This window comes from Lolium perenne, chromosome 6 (genome assembly GCF_019359855.2).
Source record: "Lolium perenne isolate Kyuss_39 chromosome 6, Kyuss_2.0, whole genome shotgun sequence".
Taxonomy (NCBI): Eukaryota; Viridiplantae; Streptophyta; class Magnoliopsida; order Poales; family Poaceae; genus Lolium; species Lolium perenne.
The window spans coordinates 138440951-138460991 of NC_067249.2; the positions used below are offsets into that span (position 1 = coordinate 138440951).

The window sequence follows — 20041 nt, forward strand, 5'->3', positions numbered from 1 at the left end:
CCGCAGCATTCGCCTCGCCGGCCTGAGGACCGGACGGTCCGCGCTCCACCCCGCTGAGGAAGCGCCCCTGGTGGCGTTTGCTGCTCCTCCTGCTGGGCCGGCACGTGATGCTCCACCTGCTGAGCCCAAGGAAGAAGCAGGCTGGAGCAGAGAGGAGAGGAGAGGAGGAGAGGCGCGCGGCGGCCGGGAAGAGGAGAGACACGCGCCGTCCTCCCTCCTTCCTGCTGAGCCTAGGGAGGAGGCACGCCGGAGGAGAGGAGGCACGACAGCGGCAGGAAGGAGGAGAGGCGCACGGCGGCTGGGATGGGGAGGACGCGAGGGGAGGAGAAGGACCAAGGTGAGTGGATAGGGTTTGGCTAGATGCAGTTTTGTCTCACGTTGGCATCAAGGGTCTCTTTTTCCCTGAGCTGTATCTACCCACAGCCACTGACGGGTGGACCCAGACGAAGGTAGGACCTACGTGCAGCCGGAGGCGGGTAAGACACGGCCGTCTCATGGGGTTATCTAGCAGGAGGAACCAGCAGGAAACTGCCCACGCGCCAGGAGGCCAATCAGAGCGTTTTGTTCCTGCTCATACTGAATGGCTGAGATGCAAAGATAGGAAGATCCAACAGCCACGAAGCTGAAATCGTTGTGAAGCCCCCTATGGGGGGCATCGTTTATACCTTTAGATTCCCCTCTCTCGAGGAGAAGAATGCATGTGGTGTACCAGACTCACAGTAGTGTTTAGATGTACAGTAACATACTACATGTGGGCATGTCTCTATATCAACCTATCTATATTCTATTACTTAGTAGTTCTCATAAACCTCAGTGTCAATGCAGTTCACATCAGAGTAGTACATCAGTACAGCTTATCCATGGTTATTCAGTGTGCAAACTGCAGTGTATTTCCAAACTTAGGATACTCGTGCAAGTTGAATTGCAAGACTTTGCCATGGGGTATGAAACATGAACTTATCCGTGCTTCTATTAAAAATAATCAACACTACATAAAATAATACTAGACATGCATGTTTGCTACCACTTGTTCTTAATTTGTAACCAAACATTAGTGTACCATTTGCTTCTGAGTTTTTCTAAAATGCTGCAAGTCTTCCTTGCTGAGAAAATAGGAGGATAGCACAAAGGTGAGCACCGCTCAAACTCTGTAATCAAACGTATGTCTACCCGTTATAATAGTACTGTATTATGCTAGTTGATATATAATCCTGACATGTCTGGCTGTCCCTGTCGACTATGGGCGCCGTCGGCTAGCTGTTTGATCAAAGAAAACCCAAGCCCGGCTTCTCCCGTCTGACCAAGTAGAGGTGCTTGACTCCGTGCCACTACAAGTATCATCCAACTGACACTAGCATGGAGTTGTCTCCGACACCTCTCTTAGAGAAACATTTCTTTGTCTAGGTCGATCTCTGTCTCCTTGCGCAGCGTTGAAGATGCCAGGAGGGGGAGGAGTTCTAGCGGTGGTGGACGACGCCGCCGTCGCCGGCACGGCCTCCGGCTACAGCAGCGAGATAACGTTCACTGTCGTGATGAGCTGCCTCATGGCGGCCTCCGGCGGTCTCATTTTCGGATACGACATCAGTATCACAGGTCAGTGCTGCTGTAAACTAGCTTGGATATGCAGGTTCTGAACTTTTCTCTGCTCGTTAGTTCTTTTTTTTCTCTTGCCGAGACACTTAGAAAGGATTTGGATCATTATTTAGAAGCAGCGTAGAATGTTAACTGGTAAGAAGATTACATGCTTTGTCAGAGACGACCCCTGTAAATCCTGCCAAAGACGAATCATGGAAATTCCTCATCTAGCTGTTTTCTGAGAGATCCCATGGAGAGTGGATTTGACTTTAGCACTTGATTTAGTGATTGTGAGTCCTGCTCTTGCGTGATGTTGAATGGGGGTGGAAATACTGTTGTCTTGAATTGATTGTCTCTTGGTTACTTGGACCATTTGAGCTGATGGAGCCATGGAGGCATACGGCAAAAGCCTGTCATTTATGGTATAGAAAACGAGTTTTCTTTGACGTCGATTGAGCAGCCAAGATGAGGACATTTTGTCGTAGTAGTAGAGATGTAACGTGTAGAAGATTTATTCTGTGCATTTAATTTTCATGTGATCTGACGTGATGTACTATAATCAGTATGATCAAGCGGGTCAAAAACCAATGAACTTACCTCGGGGTAAAATAAAATTTCAGGTGGGTTGACGCAGATGCAGTCGTTCCTGGAGGCCTTCTTCCCGGAGATTCTGGAGAAGATGAACAACGCGCAGCAGGACGCGTACTGCATCTTCGACAGCCAGGTCCTGACGACCTTCGTGTCGTCCCTGTACCTCTCCGGCGTGTTCGCGTGCCTGGTCGCCGGCCATGTGACGAGGAGGGTGGGCCGGAGGAACTCCATGCTCATCGGCGCCTCCTTCTTCTTCGTGGGCGCGGTCCTCAACTGCGCCGCCGTCAACATCTACATGCTGGTCATCGGCCGCATCCTCCTCGGCTTCGCTGTCGGCTTCACGAACCAGGTCAGTCAAAGAAACGGCGGCAGCGGAAACCAGCTAGCTTCCCTAGTTAACTCATCTGCACGTGCTCTAGGAGTGTGTGTAAGGTTGATCGGTCAAATTGGTCGTAATGGGTGTTTTAATTTGCAGTCTGCGCCGGTATACCTGGCGGAGATCGCGCCAGCGCGGTGGCGCGGTGCGTTCACCAGCATCTTCCACCTGTTCCTCAACGTGGGAATGTTCGTGGCAGACCTCGTCAACTACCGCGCCAACACCATCGCGCGCTGGGGCTGGCGCCTGTCCCTCGGCGTGGGGATCATCCCTGCCGCCATCATCCTCGTCGGCGCCGTGTTCATCCCGGACTCGCCCAACAGCCTGGTGCTGCGCGGCATGGTCGACGAGGCCCGCCACTCGCTGCGGCGGATCCGCGGGCGGTCCGCCGACGTGGACGCCGAGCTCAAGGACATCATGCACGCCGCGGAGGAGGACAGCCGCCACAAGACCGGCGCGTTCCGCCGCATCCTGCAGCGCGAGTACCGGCCCCACCTCGTCATGGCGATCGCCATCCCGCTCTTCTTCGAGCTGACGGGCATGATCGTGGTGACGCTCTTCGCGCCGCTGCTCTTCTACACCATCGGGTTCACGAGCCAGAAGGCCATCCTCGGCTCCATCATCACCGACGTCGTCAGCCTCGCGGCCATCATGGTGGCCGCGCTCTCCGTCGACCGCTGCGGGCGCCGCTACCTCTTCATCCTCGGCGGCGGCGTCCTGCTCGTGTGCCTGGTGGCCATGACGTGGATCTTCGGCGCGGAGCTGGGGACCAACGGCGGGAAGGCGATGCCGAGGCCCTACGCGGTGGCGGTGGTGGCGCTGGTGTGCGTGTTCGTCGCGGGCTTCGGCGTGTCGTGGGGGCCGCTCAAGTGGATCATCCCCAGTGAGATCTTCCCGCTGGAGGTGAGGTCGGCGGGGCAGAGCATGAGCGAGTCCATCTCGCTCACGCTCACCTTCGTGCAGACGCAGTCCTTCCTCGCCATGCTCTGCAGCTTCAAGTTCGGCTCTTTCGCATACAACGCCGCCTGGGTCGTCGTCATGACGGCGTTCATCATCTTCTTCCTCCCGGAGACCAAGGGCGTGCCCATAGAGGCCATGGGCGCGGTCTGGGCACGCCACTGGTACTGGAAGCGCTTCGTTAAGCCGGTACCGGCGACGGAGCCAGACAAACAGGCCGACGGGCCGCTTGAAACGTAACGCTCGTACGCTGTGGCACTGGACTTAGAGCTCGAATGACGCGGGTGACGTTGAGTGTGCCGACTTGACTTGTCCAATGGTAAGTTAACAGCACCAGCCCGTTACTGCTTGTACAAAAGAAGGAACAAAAACGGAAACCAACAAAAAGCAATGTCACGAAACAAAACGTAGTGCCAATTTTCAAAGGTTGTCGGTCTCACAAAAATACAGAGAAGTTGACGGCTCTCCTTTTTTCTCTTGCAATCTGCTTTCGAGAAGAAATCTAGGGTAAATTTGTCGATCAAAGGTTACTTATGATAGCTTTAGTGATAGTGTTGATGTGCTACAAACCTTTGAAGTTTTAAATATAAGAGTGTTTTCACTCTTTCACTTATGTATCACTCCATGTTTTTGCATTCCTCGAATGTCCTTTGGACCAATGGCTAGCATAGCCCGTGAGTACTCTATTGTTGAATTACGGAAAAACTTACAATAAAAGCGACAGAACTTGACTCTGGTTGCTATATCAATTTCATTGCAAAAAAGGACAGCTAGAGTATGATAAATCAACTTATGTTTTGCTTTTGTCGACCATGTAATTTATTAAATCATGAAATGGCTCACTCATAAACCTAGAAATAACCTAGAGGTTTCGCTCCTAATGTCATATATCAACAACCTGGTATAAACTTTCTTTAAGATTGGTTTGTGGTTGCAAAGCCGTGTTGTGCTAAGCTTGTTTTATCTACTGCCAAAAAAATTGCCATACTAGTAAAGAAATTTGATTGATCACACAAAACTGTAAAATAGGCAACAATCTACATAAAAAGATTATAATACTCTATTATAGTGCTGGCGGAGCTTCGGCCGTTTCCATGGGAGCAAATATGGCCTTATAGGACAAAATTTCAACGTTTTGGGCCAATGTTGGGGGGGGGGGGGGGGGGGGGTTGGTTGGCCCCCCTTGAATCCTTCAGAGGTATGCCACTTGTGCCGTACGTTTTTGTTTTGTTGTTGTTGTTGTAGATAGCTTTCGGCAACTAGGTCGTGGAAGAGAAGGGCTCTGATACCATATCGATTCTGGCGGGAACAATACACTTCTTTGGCTCGTGTGCGTGTTTATATAGGTGAGATATAGCTCTCACAAGCGTGTATACAAGGGAGGTATGGTATTGGGTGGAGTACTACTCCATACTATGTATTGCCGTTACACCAAAGTGTTTAACAATTACAAATTGGTGCTATGCAGTGGAGCAAGGATGTGCTGGATGGTTCGGAAAACTATAAACTTCAAACAGTGTATCCTAGCGACCATGTCTATGTTATGGTCAGTTTGTGCAGTTATCTTGATTCTTGGACCATCTTCCAGAAAACCAAGACAAAAAAAAGCTTTGAAGCAAGAACTGTGAAGACCAAGATGGTGCTAACAAAAGATTACTCATGGTGGAGCTCCGGAGTCGGAGGGGTGACGAACTAAATATTGCTTTGGCTGCTTGTTATCATATTTGGTTTAGTTCATTGTTTTAAGAATGCAGTAAGACTAAGACTAGTCACAATGCATAGTATCATATAAAAGTATCATGTGTATGATACTACTACATGTTACTATGTCCACGATGCATGATATCTACTAGTTTCATAATTTTTTTATATTAATTGATTTGTAAAATCTCAATGCAGATCTATGTACAAGATGTATTTGACATTAATTTTTTTTAGTACTACGTGCTATGATACTGATGAGGACATCCCTGCTACACTACTACCTCCGTCATTACAAGATGAAGACGATGCTGTTGTGAAGCTCAAGTCCAATGAAGTCAGGATTGGACCAATGACACGAGCTCGTGCGAAGCTACTTAAACAACAGGTGAATTTGTTCCTAAGTGATACTTTGATCGATGAGAACTTTATACTGCCTAAGTCGTATTACTTATGTATGATCAGGTATGAAGAGGAAACGAGCATCGCACGACGGCACGAGGAGGAGAGGAGTAGCTGGATGTAACATCTCAAATTTTAAAACAAAGAGAAGATGAATTTCCCTTTTTCCAAAATTTGGAACCAATAAAAAACTTTAATTGAGTTAGAGGTTGTGCATAGTACTCATGCTTATATGTTGTGATATTGCCTTGATGCTGATGTGAAGTACTTTGAAATGCTCCTAAACCATAAACCTTACTCTCCTTTTTACCCTCCAAGATAAAACAAAATAAAAAGAAATTAAATTAAAAAGAAAAGCCTATGTGAGCAAATAGTCATATTTACAAATAGTGAACTATGCCATTTTCTACCTGGTTTAGATGGTTTGAAAAACCTCAACATACCCAACCTAGCACTTACCAACTAAATCAAAGGTGAAACAAAAATAAAATAAAAATATACATAGAGGCATATGTGGCATATAGCCATAATGGCAAATCTTGACCTAAGCCCTCATACCTTACCCAAATGGTTTGAAACCATTACTAAACCCCATCTAACCCTAAATGGACCCTAAACCATGCCCAAGTGAATCAAGTGAAACAAAATAGAAGAATAAGAAAAATGCAAATAACAGGACAGGTGTGAGTGTATGGCCAATTTGCAAATTTGAGCAAATGCCCCACTTTCTTTGTTTGAATTTCTTAAACACAACACTATACAATTTGAACACAAACCAATACAATTTGGGTCAAAGAAAAGCAACACAAATCAAAGGAAAAATGAAAATCTAAGTTACATATGCTAATGGTCAAATCTGCCACTTTTAATATGTTACCTACTTTGAGCCCCTTTGGTTAATTTTTTTAAACTAAACTTTCTAATATTTTTGCCCAGATCTATTGTACTCATAAAAGTGAACAACTTGGTCAAATTCAACCTTGCTGATTCAAAGTCAAACTCTTAATATAAGCATGCAAAGTGACAACTTTGAAACAGATTCTAGATTGCCCCAAATTTTGGAATCTTCACAAACCAACTCCAAATTGCAAACCAAGACCACCAATTGATGCCAAATATTATTTATATCACAGCCATAAAGTATTTTGTCCAAATTCAAAGTCAAATGAGACCATTGCATCTCACATATGGTGATCACATAGTTGAATAAAAAGTACAACCACTATTCTACCCACTATTCCCCACCTCACTCCCCTTTTTCTTGTGGTCATCTATAGTGCACCTTGTACTCCAACAACTCCCAATGACATCATATTGCCTAGCCATGCTCACCATGACACAAGCTCTCTCCCTATGTCATGGCATATGTCACACATGTTGGCCATGATCTTTTGTGCATGCTCTAGCTCTTTCTAGCCTTGCCAACCATGTCACATACCTTGGCCTCACCTCACCCAAGCTTGCATTGCACTCATAGACCAAGAAAAATGCATAGAGGATCCATGTCATGGCCATGCCATCCCCTTGGTCTCCACCACCATGCTCACCATGTCACCCTCCTCCCCTCTCTCTCTCTCTCTCTCTCTCTCTCTCTCTCTCACCTTGCCAACCTCCTCAACCCTATAAAAGGAGGCTTCCCCACTCCAATTCTTCACACCACTTCACTCCCCTCCTCTCCCTGATCATCCTCAAGCAATCCCTCGTCCCAATTTCATCCACAGAGCCCCAATCGATCGCCGGAGCGCCGCCAGTACTGCTGCAAGATCGCCGGAGCTAGGAGCCGCCCCAGGAGACGCCGCCGGTACAAGGAGCCTCGCCATCCTCGACAACGCCGCCCTGCATCAACGCCGACGACCGCCGGACCTCCGGTGAGCCACCGACCCCCTAGGCTTGCCGCCAGTGAGCCCGTGCTCGTCGTCGACGACGACGCACGTGGACCGTCGGATCCTGCTCTAATCCTGCAGCTCACATAGATCATACCGTTTCGCTGTTTAACTACCGCTGACACTAGGTCCCGCCGTCAGGCGGCCTACTCGTGCGAGACACGCAGTGGGCCGGCCCGTTTTCTTTTTCTCTCCTGGCCCAATTCGTTTTCCCGCGCAGCCCAACAATTCAAATTCGAATTATTTCGTTTAACTGAAATTCAATACTAGTGCTTGATTCAAAATTTAATAGAATCAAATCTACTGAGCCAAATTTGATGAATTTTATATTGTTGGAAAGCTTATGAAATTATCTAACCAACCCCACTGGTTTCAAACCCTGGTTCATTGTAGATCACCTGCAATAAAAATAACAAGTCAGTACCTGTTCCAAATTCAAATATTTATTAATAAACAGCCATAATGAATTTTGAGTTGATTCCAACTCTCAAAAATCACATTTCATATTGTCTATCTGAATATGTAAAAATATGATATGGTTGTTTCATATGATCATGGGCTAGATTGAAATAGTGGCTATGTGGCCATTTCTAGCTCATTTAAATTATTTCAAAAATAATATTTAAATTCTATGAGGTGTAGCATCTCATTTAAATCACTTTCCCAAGTAATTCAAGGTGAGGTGATGACATTAGACTTCATGACCTCATATGTTATTATTTGAGAATATTAAATCATTTCCATAGTAGTATTTAAATTGCATGAGGTATAATACCTCATTTAAATCATTTTCCCAAATGATAAATATGAAGTGTTGACCCCTTGGTCAACATGTACTCATACTTTATTATTTGAGGAGATTAAATATTAACAAGATTCAATGAGAGGAAATTATTTTCTTCAAAGGAAATAAATAGAAACTCTAATCCATATTTCAATAAGAGGAATTTATTTTCCAAACCCCCTAGTGTGATTTTGAGTGATGATTGGGATGATGCTAGATCATCTTGTGTGAGCCATTAAGGCTAATTAGTCTACTTAAGTATTGTTTGGTGATTGTATCCTCGTATTCATTTATAGAAGCTAGTACCGGAGACTACCAGGAGGAGGAGGTCTTCTATGAGGAAGAAGAAGAAAACTTTGACCACTGTACCAATTGATACGTGTGAAGCACACGTCCGTTGGGAACCCCAAGTGGAAGGTGTGATGCGTACAGCAGCAAGTTTCTCTCAGTAAGAAACCAAGGTTTATCGAACCAGTAGGAGTCAAGTTACACGTGAAGGTTGTTGGCGAAGGAGTGTAGTGCGGCGCAACACCAGGGATTCCGGCGCCAACGTGGAACCTGCACAACACGATCAAAGTACTTTGCCCCAACGTAACAGTGAGGTTGTCAATCTCACCGGCTTGCTGTAAACAAAGGATTAGATGTATAGTGTGGAAGATGATGTTTGTTTGCGAAGAACAGTAAGAACAAGTATTGCAGTAGATTGTATTCAGATGTAAAGAATGGACCGGGGTCCACAGTTCACTAGTGGTGTCTCTCCAATAAGAAATAGCATGTTGGGTGAACAAATTACAGTTGGGCAATTGACAAATAGAGAGGGCATAACAATGCACATACATATCACGATGACTACTATGAGATTTAATCAGGACATTATGACAAAGTACATAGACCGCTATCCAGCATGCATCTATGCCTAAAAAGTCCACCTTCGGGTTAGCATCCGCACCCCTTCCAGTATTAAGTTGCAAACAACAGACAATTGCACTAAGTATGGTGCGTAATGTAATCAACACAAATATCCTTAGACAAAGCATCGATGTTTTATCCCTAGTGGCAATAGCACATCCACAACCTTAGAACTTTCTGTCACTGTCCCAGATTCAATGGAGGCATGAACCCACTATCGAGCATAAATACTCCCTGTCTTCAAAAAAAAAGCATAAATACTCCCTCTTGGAGTTACAAGTATCAATTTGGCCAGAGCCTCTACTAGCAACGGAGAGCATGCAAGAACATAAACAACACATATATGATAGATTGATAATCAACTTGACATAGTATTCCATATTCATCGGATCCCAACAAACACAACATGTAGCTTTAGAAATAGATGATCTTGATCATGATAGGCAGCTCACAAGATCTAACATGATAGCACAATCAGGTGAAGACAACCATCTAGCTACTGCTATGGACCCATAGTCCAAGGGTGAACTACTCACACATCAATCCGGAGGCGATCATGATGATGAAGGGTCCTCCGGGAGATGATTCCCCTCTCCGGTAGGGTGCCGGAGGCGATCTCCTGAATCCCCCGAGATGGGATTGGCGGCGGCTGCGTCTCTGGAAGGTTTTCCGTATCGTGGCTCGGTACAGGTGTTTTCGCGACGGAGGCTTTAAGTAGGCGGAAGGGTAGGGTTGGAGGCGGCGCGAGGGGCCCACACACTAGGGCGGCACGGGCCCCTCCTTGGCCGCGCCTTCTTAGTGTGTCGCCACCTCGTGGCTCCACTTCGTATCTCCTTCGGTCTTCTGGATGCTCTGTGGAAAAATAAGACCCTGGGCATTGATTTCGTCCAATTCCGAGAATATTTCCTTTGTAGGATTTCTGAAACCAAAAATAGCAGAAAACATCAACTGGCTCTTCGGCATCTTGTCAATAGGTTAGTGCCGGAAAATGCATAATAATGACATAAAGTGTGTATAAAACACGTGAGTATCATCATAAAAGTAGCATGGAACATAAGAAATTATAGATACGTTTGAGACATATCAAGCATCCCCAAGCTTAGTTCCTACTCGCCCTCGAGTAGGTAAACGATAACAAAGATAATTTCTGAAGTGACATGCTATCATAATGTTGATCAATACTATTGTAAAGCACATAAGATGAATGCAGCGATTCGAAGCAATGGTAAAGACAATGAGTAAACAACTGAATCATATAACAAAGACTTTTCATGAATAGTACTTTCAAGACAAGCATCAATAAGTCTTGCATAAGAGTTAACTCATAAAGCAATAAATTCATAGTAGAAAGCTTTGAAGCAACACAAAGGAAGATATAAGTTTTAGCGGTTGCTTTCAACTTCAACATATATATCTCATGGATAATTGTCAACACAAAGTAATATGATGAATGCAAATAAGCAAGTATGTAGGAATCAATTCACACGGTTGACACAAGTGTTTGCTTCTAAGATAGAAAGAAGTAGGTAAACTGACTCAACATCAAGTAGAAGAAAGGCCCTTCGCAGAGGGAAACATGGATTACTATTTTTGTGCTAGAGCTTTTATTTTGAAAACATAGAAACAATTTTTCCAAAGGTAGTAATAAAGCATATGTGTTATGCATAAGACATCCTATAAGTTGCAAGCCTCATGCATAGATTACCATTAGTGCTCGCAGCTTGTCCTAATTAGCTTGGATTTACATGGATTATCATTGCATAACATATGTTTCAACCAAGTGTCACAAAGGGGTACCTCTATGCCGCCTGTACAAAGGTCTAAGGAGAAAGTTCGCATTGGATTTCTCGCTTTTGATTGTTCTCAACTTAGACATCCATACAGGGACAACAAAGAAAACAGATAATGGACTCCTCTTTAATGCATAAGCATTCAACAGCAGATAATATTCTCATAAGAGATTGAGGATTGATGTCCAAACTGAAACTTCCACCATGATTCATGACTTTAGTTAGCGGCCCAATGTTCTTCTCTAACAATATGCATACTCAAACCATTGGATCATGATAAATCACCCTTACTTCAGACAAGACGAACATGCATAGCAACTCACATGATATTCAACAAAGGTGTAATAGTTGATGGCGTCCCCAGAAACATGGTTACCGCTCAACAAGCAACTTATAAGAAATAAGATACATAAGTTACATATTCAATACCACAATAGTTTTTAAGGCTATTTTCCCATGAGCTATATGTTGCAAAGACGAAGAATAGAATTTTAAAGGTAGCACTCAAGTAATTTACTTTGGATTGGCAGAGAAATACCATGTAGTAGGTAGGTATGGTGGACATAAATGGCATAGTTTTTGGCTCAAGGATTTTGGATGCACGAGAAGTATTCCCTCTCAATACAAGGCTTAGGCTAGCAAGGTTGTTTGAAGCAAACACAAGTATGAACCGGTACAGCAAAACTTACATAAGAACATATTGCAAGCATTATAAGACTCTACATTGTCTTCCTTGTTGTTCAAACACCTCACCAGAAAATATCTAGACTCTAGAGAGACCAATCATGCAAACCAAATTTTAACAAGCTCTATGTAGTTCTTCATTAATAGGTGCAAAGTACATGATGCAAGAGCTTAAACATGATCTATATGAGCACAACAATTGCCAAGTATCAAATTATTCAAGACATTATACCAATTACCACATGAAGCATTTTCTGTTTCCAACCATATAACAATGAACGAAGCAGTTTCATCTTTCGCCATGAACATTAAAAGTAATGCTAAGAACACATGTGTTCATATGCAACAGCGGAGCGTGTCTCTCTCCCACACAAAGACTGCTAGGATCCGATTTTATTCAAACAAAAACAAAAATAAAAGCAAACAGACGCTCCAAGTAAAGCACATAAGATGTGACGGAATAAAAATATAGTTTCACTAGAGGTGACCTGATAAGTTGTCGATGAAGAAGGGATGCCTTGGGCATCCCCAAGCTTAGATGCTTGAGTCTTCTTAAAATATGCAGGGATGAACCACGGGGGCATCCCCAAGCTTAGACTTTTCACTCTTCTTGATCATATTGTATCATCCTCCTCTCTTGACCCTTGAAAACTTCCTCCACACCAAACTCAAAACAAACTCATTAGAGGGTTAGTGCATAATCAAAAATTCACATATTCAGAGGTGACATAATCATGCTTAACACTTCTGGACATTGCACAAAGCTACCGAAAGTTAATGGAATAAATAAATCCATCAAACATAGCAAAACAGGCAATGCGAAATAAAAGGTAGAATCTGTCAAAACAGAATAGTCCGTAAAGACAAATTTTTCTGGGGCACTTAACTTGCTCAGATGAAAATGCTCAAATTGAATGAAAGTTGCGTACATATCTGAGGACCACGCACGTAAATTGGCAGATTTTTATGAGTTACCTACAGAAGGGGCTGCTCAATTTCGTGACAGTAAGAAATCTGTTTCTGCGCGGTAATCCAAATCTAGTATCAACCCTACTATCAAAGACTTTACTTGGCACAACAATGCAATAAAATAAAGATAAGCAGAGGTTGCTACAGTAGTAACAACTTTCAAGACTCAAATATAAAATAAAAGTGCAGAAGTAAAATAATGGGTTGTCTCCCATAAGCGCTTTTCTTTAACGCCTTTCAGCTAGGCTCAGAAAGTGTGAATCAAGTGTTATCAAGAGATGAAGCATTAACATCATTACCATGGGCGCTGGGAGTTTCCTCAACAATGCATTGTATCTGGTCTATGTAAGTAACTCCTCTGTGTATGTTTTTAGGCTTACTATTCTCATCAAACAAATTTTCAGGAACAAGCCAAGCATAGTTATTTTCTAGAGCTTCATGCATTCCTAGGAGCTTACTAGGTATTGGTACTTTAATCTCCCCACCATCATTAACATTATTAGTGTACCTTATTCTATCCATGCCCATCTTTTCAAGTGTTCTTGCAAAATTGGTGAACAAACCAAGCCTCTTATGCTTAATAAAAACTTTTCTAGCTTCTTTAGCTATATCTTCAAATTCTCTAAGAAGAACTTTTAAAACAAAATCTCTCTTTTCTCCCATCTCCATATCAGAAAGTGTAAGAAACATATGTTGCATTATGGGATTGAGATTAACAAATCTAGTTTCCAACATGTGTACTAAACAGACAGAAGCACTTTCATAAGTAGGAACAGCTTTTACCAAGGGTATATCTTCAAAATCTTCATCCATACTAACATGAGTGAAAAATGCTTCTATATTATCTCTTCCAAAGATAGACCCTTGTCCTACCGGTATATTTTTCAGAGTGAACTTATGAGGAAACATGATGAAATAAACAAAAAGGTAAATAAAGTAAGTGCAAGTAACTAATTTTTTTGTGTTTTTAATATAGAGAACGCAAACAAGACAGTAAATAAAGTAAAGCAAGTAACTATTTTTTTTGTATTTTTTATATAGAGAGCAACAAAGCAGTAAATAAAATAAAGTAAAGCAAGACAAAAACAAAGTAAAGAGATTGGAAGTGGAAGACTCCCCTTGCAGCGTGTCTTGATCTCCCCGGCAACGGCGCCAGAAATTTAGCTTGATACGCGTGAAGCACACGTCCGTTGGGAACCCCAAGTGGAAGGTGTGATGCGTACATCAGCAAGTTTCCCTCAGTAAGAAACCAAGGTTTATCGAACCAGTAGGAGTCAAGGAACACGTGAAGGTTGTTGGCGAAGGAGTGTAGTGCGGCGCAACACCAGGGATTCCGGCGCCAACGTGGAACCTGCACAACACAATCAAAGTACTTTGCCCCAACGAAACAGTGAGGTTGTCAATCTCACCGGCTTGCTGTAAACAAAGGATTAGATGTATAGTGTGGAAGATGATGTTTGTTTGCGAAGAACAGTAAGAACAAGTATTGCAGTAGATTGTATTCAGATGTAAAGAATGGACCGGGGTCCACAGTTCACTAGTGGTGTCTCTCCAATAAGAAATAGCATGTTGGGTGAACAAATTACAGTTGGGCAATTGACAAATAGAGAGGGCATAACAATGCACATACATATCACGATGACTACTATGAGATTTAATCAGGGCATTACGACAAAGTACATAGACCGCTATCCAGCATGCATCTATGCCTAAAAAGTCCACCTTCGGGTTAGCATCCGCACCCTTCCAAGATTAAGTTGCAAACAACAGACAATTGCATTAAGTATGGTGCGTAATGTAATCAACACAAATATCCTTAGACAAAGCATCGATGTTTTATCCCTAGTGGCAACAGCACATCCACAACCTTAGAACTTTCTATCACTGTCCCAGATTCAATGGAGGCATGAACCCACTATCGAGCATAAATACTCCCTCTTGGAGTTACAAGTATCAACTTGGCCAGAGCCTCTACTAGCAACGGAGAGCATGCAAGAACATAAATAACACATATATGATAGATTGATAATCAACTTGACATAGTATTCCATATTCATCGGATCCCAACAAACACAACATGTAGCATTACAAATAGATGATCTTGATCATGATAGGCAGCTCACAAGATCTAACATGATAGCATAATTAGGAGAAGACAACCATCTAGCTACTGCTATGGACCCATAGTCCAAGGGTGAACTACTCACACATCAATCCGGAGGCGATCATGGTGATGAAGAGTCCTCCGGGAGATGATTCCCCTCTCCGGCAGGGTGCCGGAGGCGATCTCCTGAATCCCCCGAGATGGGAATGGCGGCGGCTGCGTCTCTGGAAGGTTTTCCGTATCGTGGCTCTTGGTACAGGTGTTTTCGCGACGGAGGCTTTAAGTAGGCGGAAGGGTAGGGTTGGAGGCGGCGCGAGGGGCCCACACACTAGGGCGGCGCAGGCCCCTCCTTGGCCGCGCCTCCTTAGTGTGTCGCCACCTCGTGGCCTCACTTCGTATCTCCTTCGGTCTTCTGGAAGCTCCGTGGAAAAATAAGACCCTGGGCGTTGATTTCATCCAATTCCGAGAATATTTCCTTTTTAGGATTTCTGAAACCAAAAACAGCAGAAAACAGCAACTGGCTCTTCGGCATCTTGGCAATAGGTTAGTGCCGGAAAATGCATAATAATGACATAAAGTGTGTATAAAACATGTGAGTATCATCATAAAAGTAGCATGGAACATAAGAAATAATAGATACGTTTGAGACGTATCAAGCATCCCCAAGCTTAGTTCCTACTTGCCCTCGAGTAGGTAAACGATAACAAAGATAATTTCTGAAGTGACATGCTATCATAATCTTGATCAATACTATTGTAAAGCACATGAGATGAATGCAGCGATTCGAAGCAATGGTAAAGACAATGAGTAAACAACTGAATCATATAACAAAGACTTTTCATGAATAGTAATTTCAAGACAAGCATCAATAAGTCTTGCATAAGAGTTAACTCATAAAGCAATAAATTCATAGTAGAAAGCTTTGAAGCAACACAAAGGAAGATATAAGTTTCAGCGGTTGCTTTCAACTTCAGCATGTATATCTCATGGATAATTGTCAACACAAAGTAATATGATGAATGCAAATAAGCAAGTATGTAGGAATCAATGCACACGGTTGACACAAGTGTTTGCTTCTAAGATAGAAAGAAGTAGGTAAACTGACTCAACATAAAGTAGAAGAAAGGCCCTTTGCAGAGGGAAGCATGGATTACTATTTTTGTGCTAGAGCTTTTATTTTGAAAAACATAGAAACAATTTTGTCAAAGGTAGTAATAAAGCATATGTGTTATGCATAAGACATCCTATAAGTTGCAAGCCTCATGCATAGATTACCATTAGTGCTCGCACCTTGTCCTAATTAGTTTGGATTTACATGGATTATCATTGCATAACATATGTTTCAACCAAGTGTCACAAAGGGGTACCTCTATGCCGCCTGTACAAAGGTCTAAGGAGAAAGTTCGCATTGGATTTCTCGCTTTTGATTGTTCTCAACTTAGACATCCATACCGGGACAACATAGAAAACAGATAATGGACTCCTCTTTAATGCATAAGCATTCAACAACAGATAATATTCGCATAAGAGATTGAGGATTGATGTCCAAACTGAAACTTCCACCATGATTCATGGCTTTAGTTAGCGGCCCAATGTTCTTCTCTAACAATATGCATACTCAAACCATTGGATCATGATAAATCACCCTTACTTCAGACAAGACGAACATGCATAGCAGCTCAAATGATGATTGGGTTCGGATGCGATACCATTCCAAATCTTGAGTACCCCCACAATACCTGATTATGGGCAAGGCTTTAGCTGGAAATTTATGTGTCTTAGTATGGGTTCCCTCTAAACAAGCGTCATAGGGGTTATGCCGAGGCTGCCTCCATTGAAAGTGAAATACGTGAAATGAGGTGAATGTCCTACCCAAGCCCTGTGCAGTTCCCAGGTTGGCAGTTTGCTCTCACTGGGAGGCCAAGCTCATGGGGAGAGGTGCCTATACTAGGATGTGTAAGTGAAAGATTAATGGTTGATGATCCGCATACTGAGTATGATGATTCAGGGCTATCCCTAACGGATGTAATAAAAAGTTGTGGCACAAGTGTACAACCTCTGCAGAGTGTAAACCTATTCGAACAACCGCGTCCTCGGTCATGGACAGTTGGAAAGGCCATATTGTTCCGTCATCAGAACTTTTCCAAAAAGGTGACATGTGCGGGTGACATGTGAATTGAACTTGGCAGGTGACTTTGACTTGAATCACAACAGAGTTGTGGGAATGACACTAATGTTTCCACTTGAGTTAATTTAGGCAAATGAAGAGTCTTTGATTACTAAATTCTTATGAAATAAAACTGGCTTTATGCAAATGAACTTAGAGCTTAGAATTCCATTGATATAGTTGATAGTGCTTACATTAGTATTAGTTTGCGAGTACTTTAAAGTACTCATGGCTTTGTCCCTGGCTATTCAAATGGCCAGACTGTGAAGAGGAGCACTACTATCAGGAAGACGGACAGCAGGACGTCTACGATAACTAGGACTACTCCTGACGTCAACATTTGCCTGTGGAACAGATGGACCTCTACTACGTATTTCCGCTGTGTGTGTGTTTTGTAATTGACCAATAGATCAACCCTTGTTGTAAGACTGGATCATGTGATCCTTTGTGGTAAGACAATTATGAGTTGTAATGAATGATGATCTGTGATATCAATCTATTATGTCTCGCAAAAACAATATTTCCTGGGATTGCGATGTATGGCATAATAGGCATCTGGACTTAAAAATCCGGTGTTGACAAGTTGGTATCAGAGCCATTGTTTGACCTTAGGAGGCCCTAGTTAGAATGGACGTCTGAAAAACTTAGTTTCAAAACAAATTAATTAAATATTTATGAAAACTTATTCTCGTTCTTACCCTTGAATTCTTTTAAAACCAGAAATGCATGCTCTACTTTTCTTGATACCTCTAAATAAAACTTTGCACACTTGATCACCTTAGTAGAATTTACGCCTATGCCAGAGAGCACCAAGTGTGAGTTGTATCTGAAAGGACACGGATGTCGCCTAGAGGGGGGGGGGTGAATAGGCGGTTTAAATTTTTTACGAGATGGGCTTAACAAATGCGGAATAAAACTAGCGTTTACTTTGTCAACCCAAAGCCTATATACTATGGTTCACCTATGTGCATCAACAACTTATGCTAAGCAATACAAGCAACTTATGTGATAGCAAGATATATAACTTCAAGCACGGTGGCTATCACAAAGTAAAGTGCATAAGAAAGGAGCTCGGGTATAGAGATAACCGAGGCACGCGGGAGACGACGATGTAGCCCGAAGTTCACACTCTTGCGAGTGCTACTCTCCGTTGGAGCGGTGTGGAGGACAAGTCACTCCAAAAGCACGAGGGCCACCGTATTCTCCTCGAGAATTACCACCAAGAGGGATGTCCTCGAACCACTATGTAACCTTAGGGAGGTTACCGAACCCGCACAAAGCTTGGGGTTATCTCCACAACTTAATTGGAGGCTCCCAACAAATTTCCACAAACGCCTTGCCCTTGAAAAATCTCCACAACTTAATTGGAGTCCCCAAGAACACCACTAAGATGCCACAAAGGCCTTGCCCTTGAAGATTCTCCACAACTTAATTGGACTCCCCAAGAACACCACAAAGATGCCACAAAGGCCTAGAATCCTTCTAGGGTTCCAAGAACCCAAGAGTAACAACCTTCTTGCTTTCACTTCCACGAATCACCGTAGAAACCTCAAACCGATGCACCAAATTCAATGGCAAGAACACCACAAAGATGCTCAAGTACTTCTCTCTCAAATTCCAACAAAGCTACAAAAGCTATTGGAGGAATAAGAGAGGAAGAACAAAATAAGAGGAGGAACACCAAATTTATCCAAGATCTAGATCTAGTGGATTTCCCTCACAAAGAGAGGGATTTGATTGGTCAAGATGTAGATCTAGATCTCCTCTCTCTTTTCCCTCAAGAATATGCAAGAATCATGGGAGGAATCAAGAACTAGGGCAAGATTTGAAGGACAACAATGGAGGGGAGAGAGAGTGAACCCCCCAGCCCAAGGAGGAAGAAGGGGGTCTTATATACCCCCTCCCAACGAAATATGACCGTTTGGGACCTCCCAGGCCGGAAAATCCGTCCCCGGGCCGGATTATCCGCCCCCCGAAAATCGCCCCTGGACTCGGGCCGGATATTTGCCCGAAATTGGCATTCGGGCCGGATTATCCGCCCCCCTGAAAACTGCAGAAACACCAAAACTAAAACGGGCATAACTTTAGCATCCGGACTCCGATTTTGATGATCTTGGGCTTGTTTTGAAGTTAGGAACAAGCTCTACAAGGTCATGCAGGAAACCATCATATTCCAACAAGGGAGGATAGAAACAAATGATGAAAGGATTGACCTATCTAATAAAGACATACCGGTAAAACCTCCAATCTCGAAAATGCAACAAGTTGCCCATGCAAAAACCATTCTCAATGAACTAGAGCTTGTCATGAGAATAAGCACAAGCTCTAAAACATCACATGGATAAGATCCAAATAAAATCAAGAAAGATGATGAACCAAACTCGAAAATGCAACAAGTGATCTATGCGAAATCCGTTTTCGATGAACTAGAGCTTTGATGACCCACAAGTATAGGGGATCGCAACAGTCTTCGAGGGAAGTAAAACCCAATTTATTGATTCGACACAAGGGGAGACAAAGAACACTTGGAAGCCTTAACAGCGGAGTTGTCAATTCAGCTGCACCTGGAAACAGACTTGCTCGCAAGAGTTTATCAGTAGTAACAGTTTTATAGCAGTAGCAGTAGTGAAATAACAGCAGCTGAGTAACAGAGACAGCAGTAGTGATTTTAGTAAACAGCAGGATTAAAATACTGTAGGCACGGGAACAGATGAACGGGCGTTGCATGGATGAGAGAAACTCATGTAACAATCATAGCAGGGCATTTGCAGATAATAATAAAACGGTGTCCAAGTACAAAGCAATCAATAGGCATGTGTTCCAATTATAGTCGTACGTGCTCGCAATGAGAAACTTGCACAACATCTTTTGTCCTACCAGCCGGTGGCAGCCGGGCCTCAAGGGAAACTACTGGATATTAAGGTACTCCTTTTAATAGAGTACCGGAGCAAAGCATTAACACTCCGTGAACACATGTGATCCTCACATCACTACCATTCCCTCCGGTTGTCCCGATTTCTGTCACTTCGGGGCCATCGGTTCCGGACAGCGACATGTGTATACAACTTATAGGTAAGACCATAAACAATGAATATCATGATGAAACAATAACATGTTCAGATCTGAGATCATGGCACTCGGGCCCTAGT

At 43.3% G+C, this 20041-nt stretch overlaps 1 protein-coding gene across 1 annotated transcript; it reads left to right on the forward strand.

The window, feature by feature from the left end:
* The first annotated feature begins 1284 nt into the window (after window positions 1-1284).
* LOC127326428 (sugar transport protein MST1) lies at window positions 1285-4134 on the forward strand. Its single transcript, XM_051353286.2, has 3 exons — window positions 1285-1593; window positions 2196-2515; window positions 2642-4134. Exons 1-3 carry the CDS (start codon window positions 1437-1439, stop codon window positions 3737-3739), a joined length of 1575 nt encoding a protein of 524 aa, XP_051209246.1. The 5' UTR covers window positions 1285-1436; the 3' UTR covers window positions 3740-4134.
* The last annotated feature ends 15907 nt before the right edge of the window (window positions 4135-20041 follow it).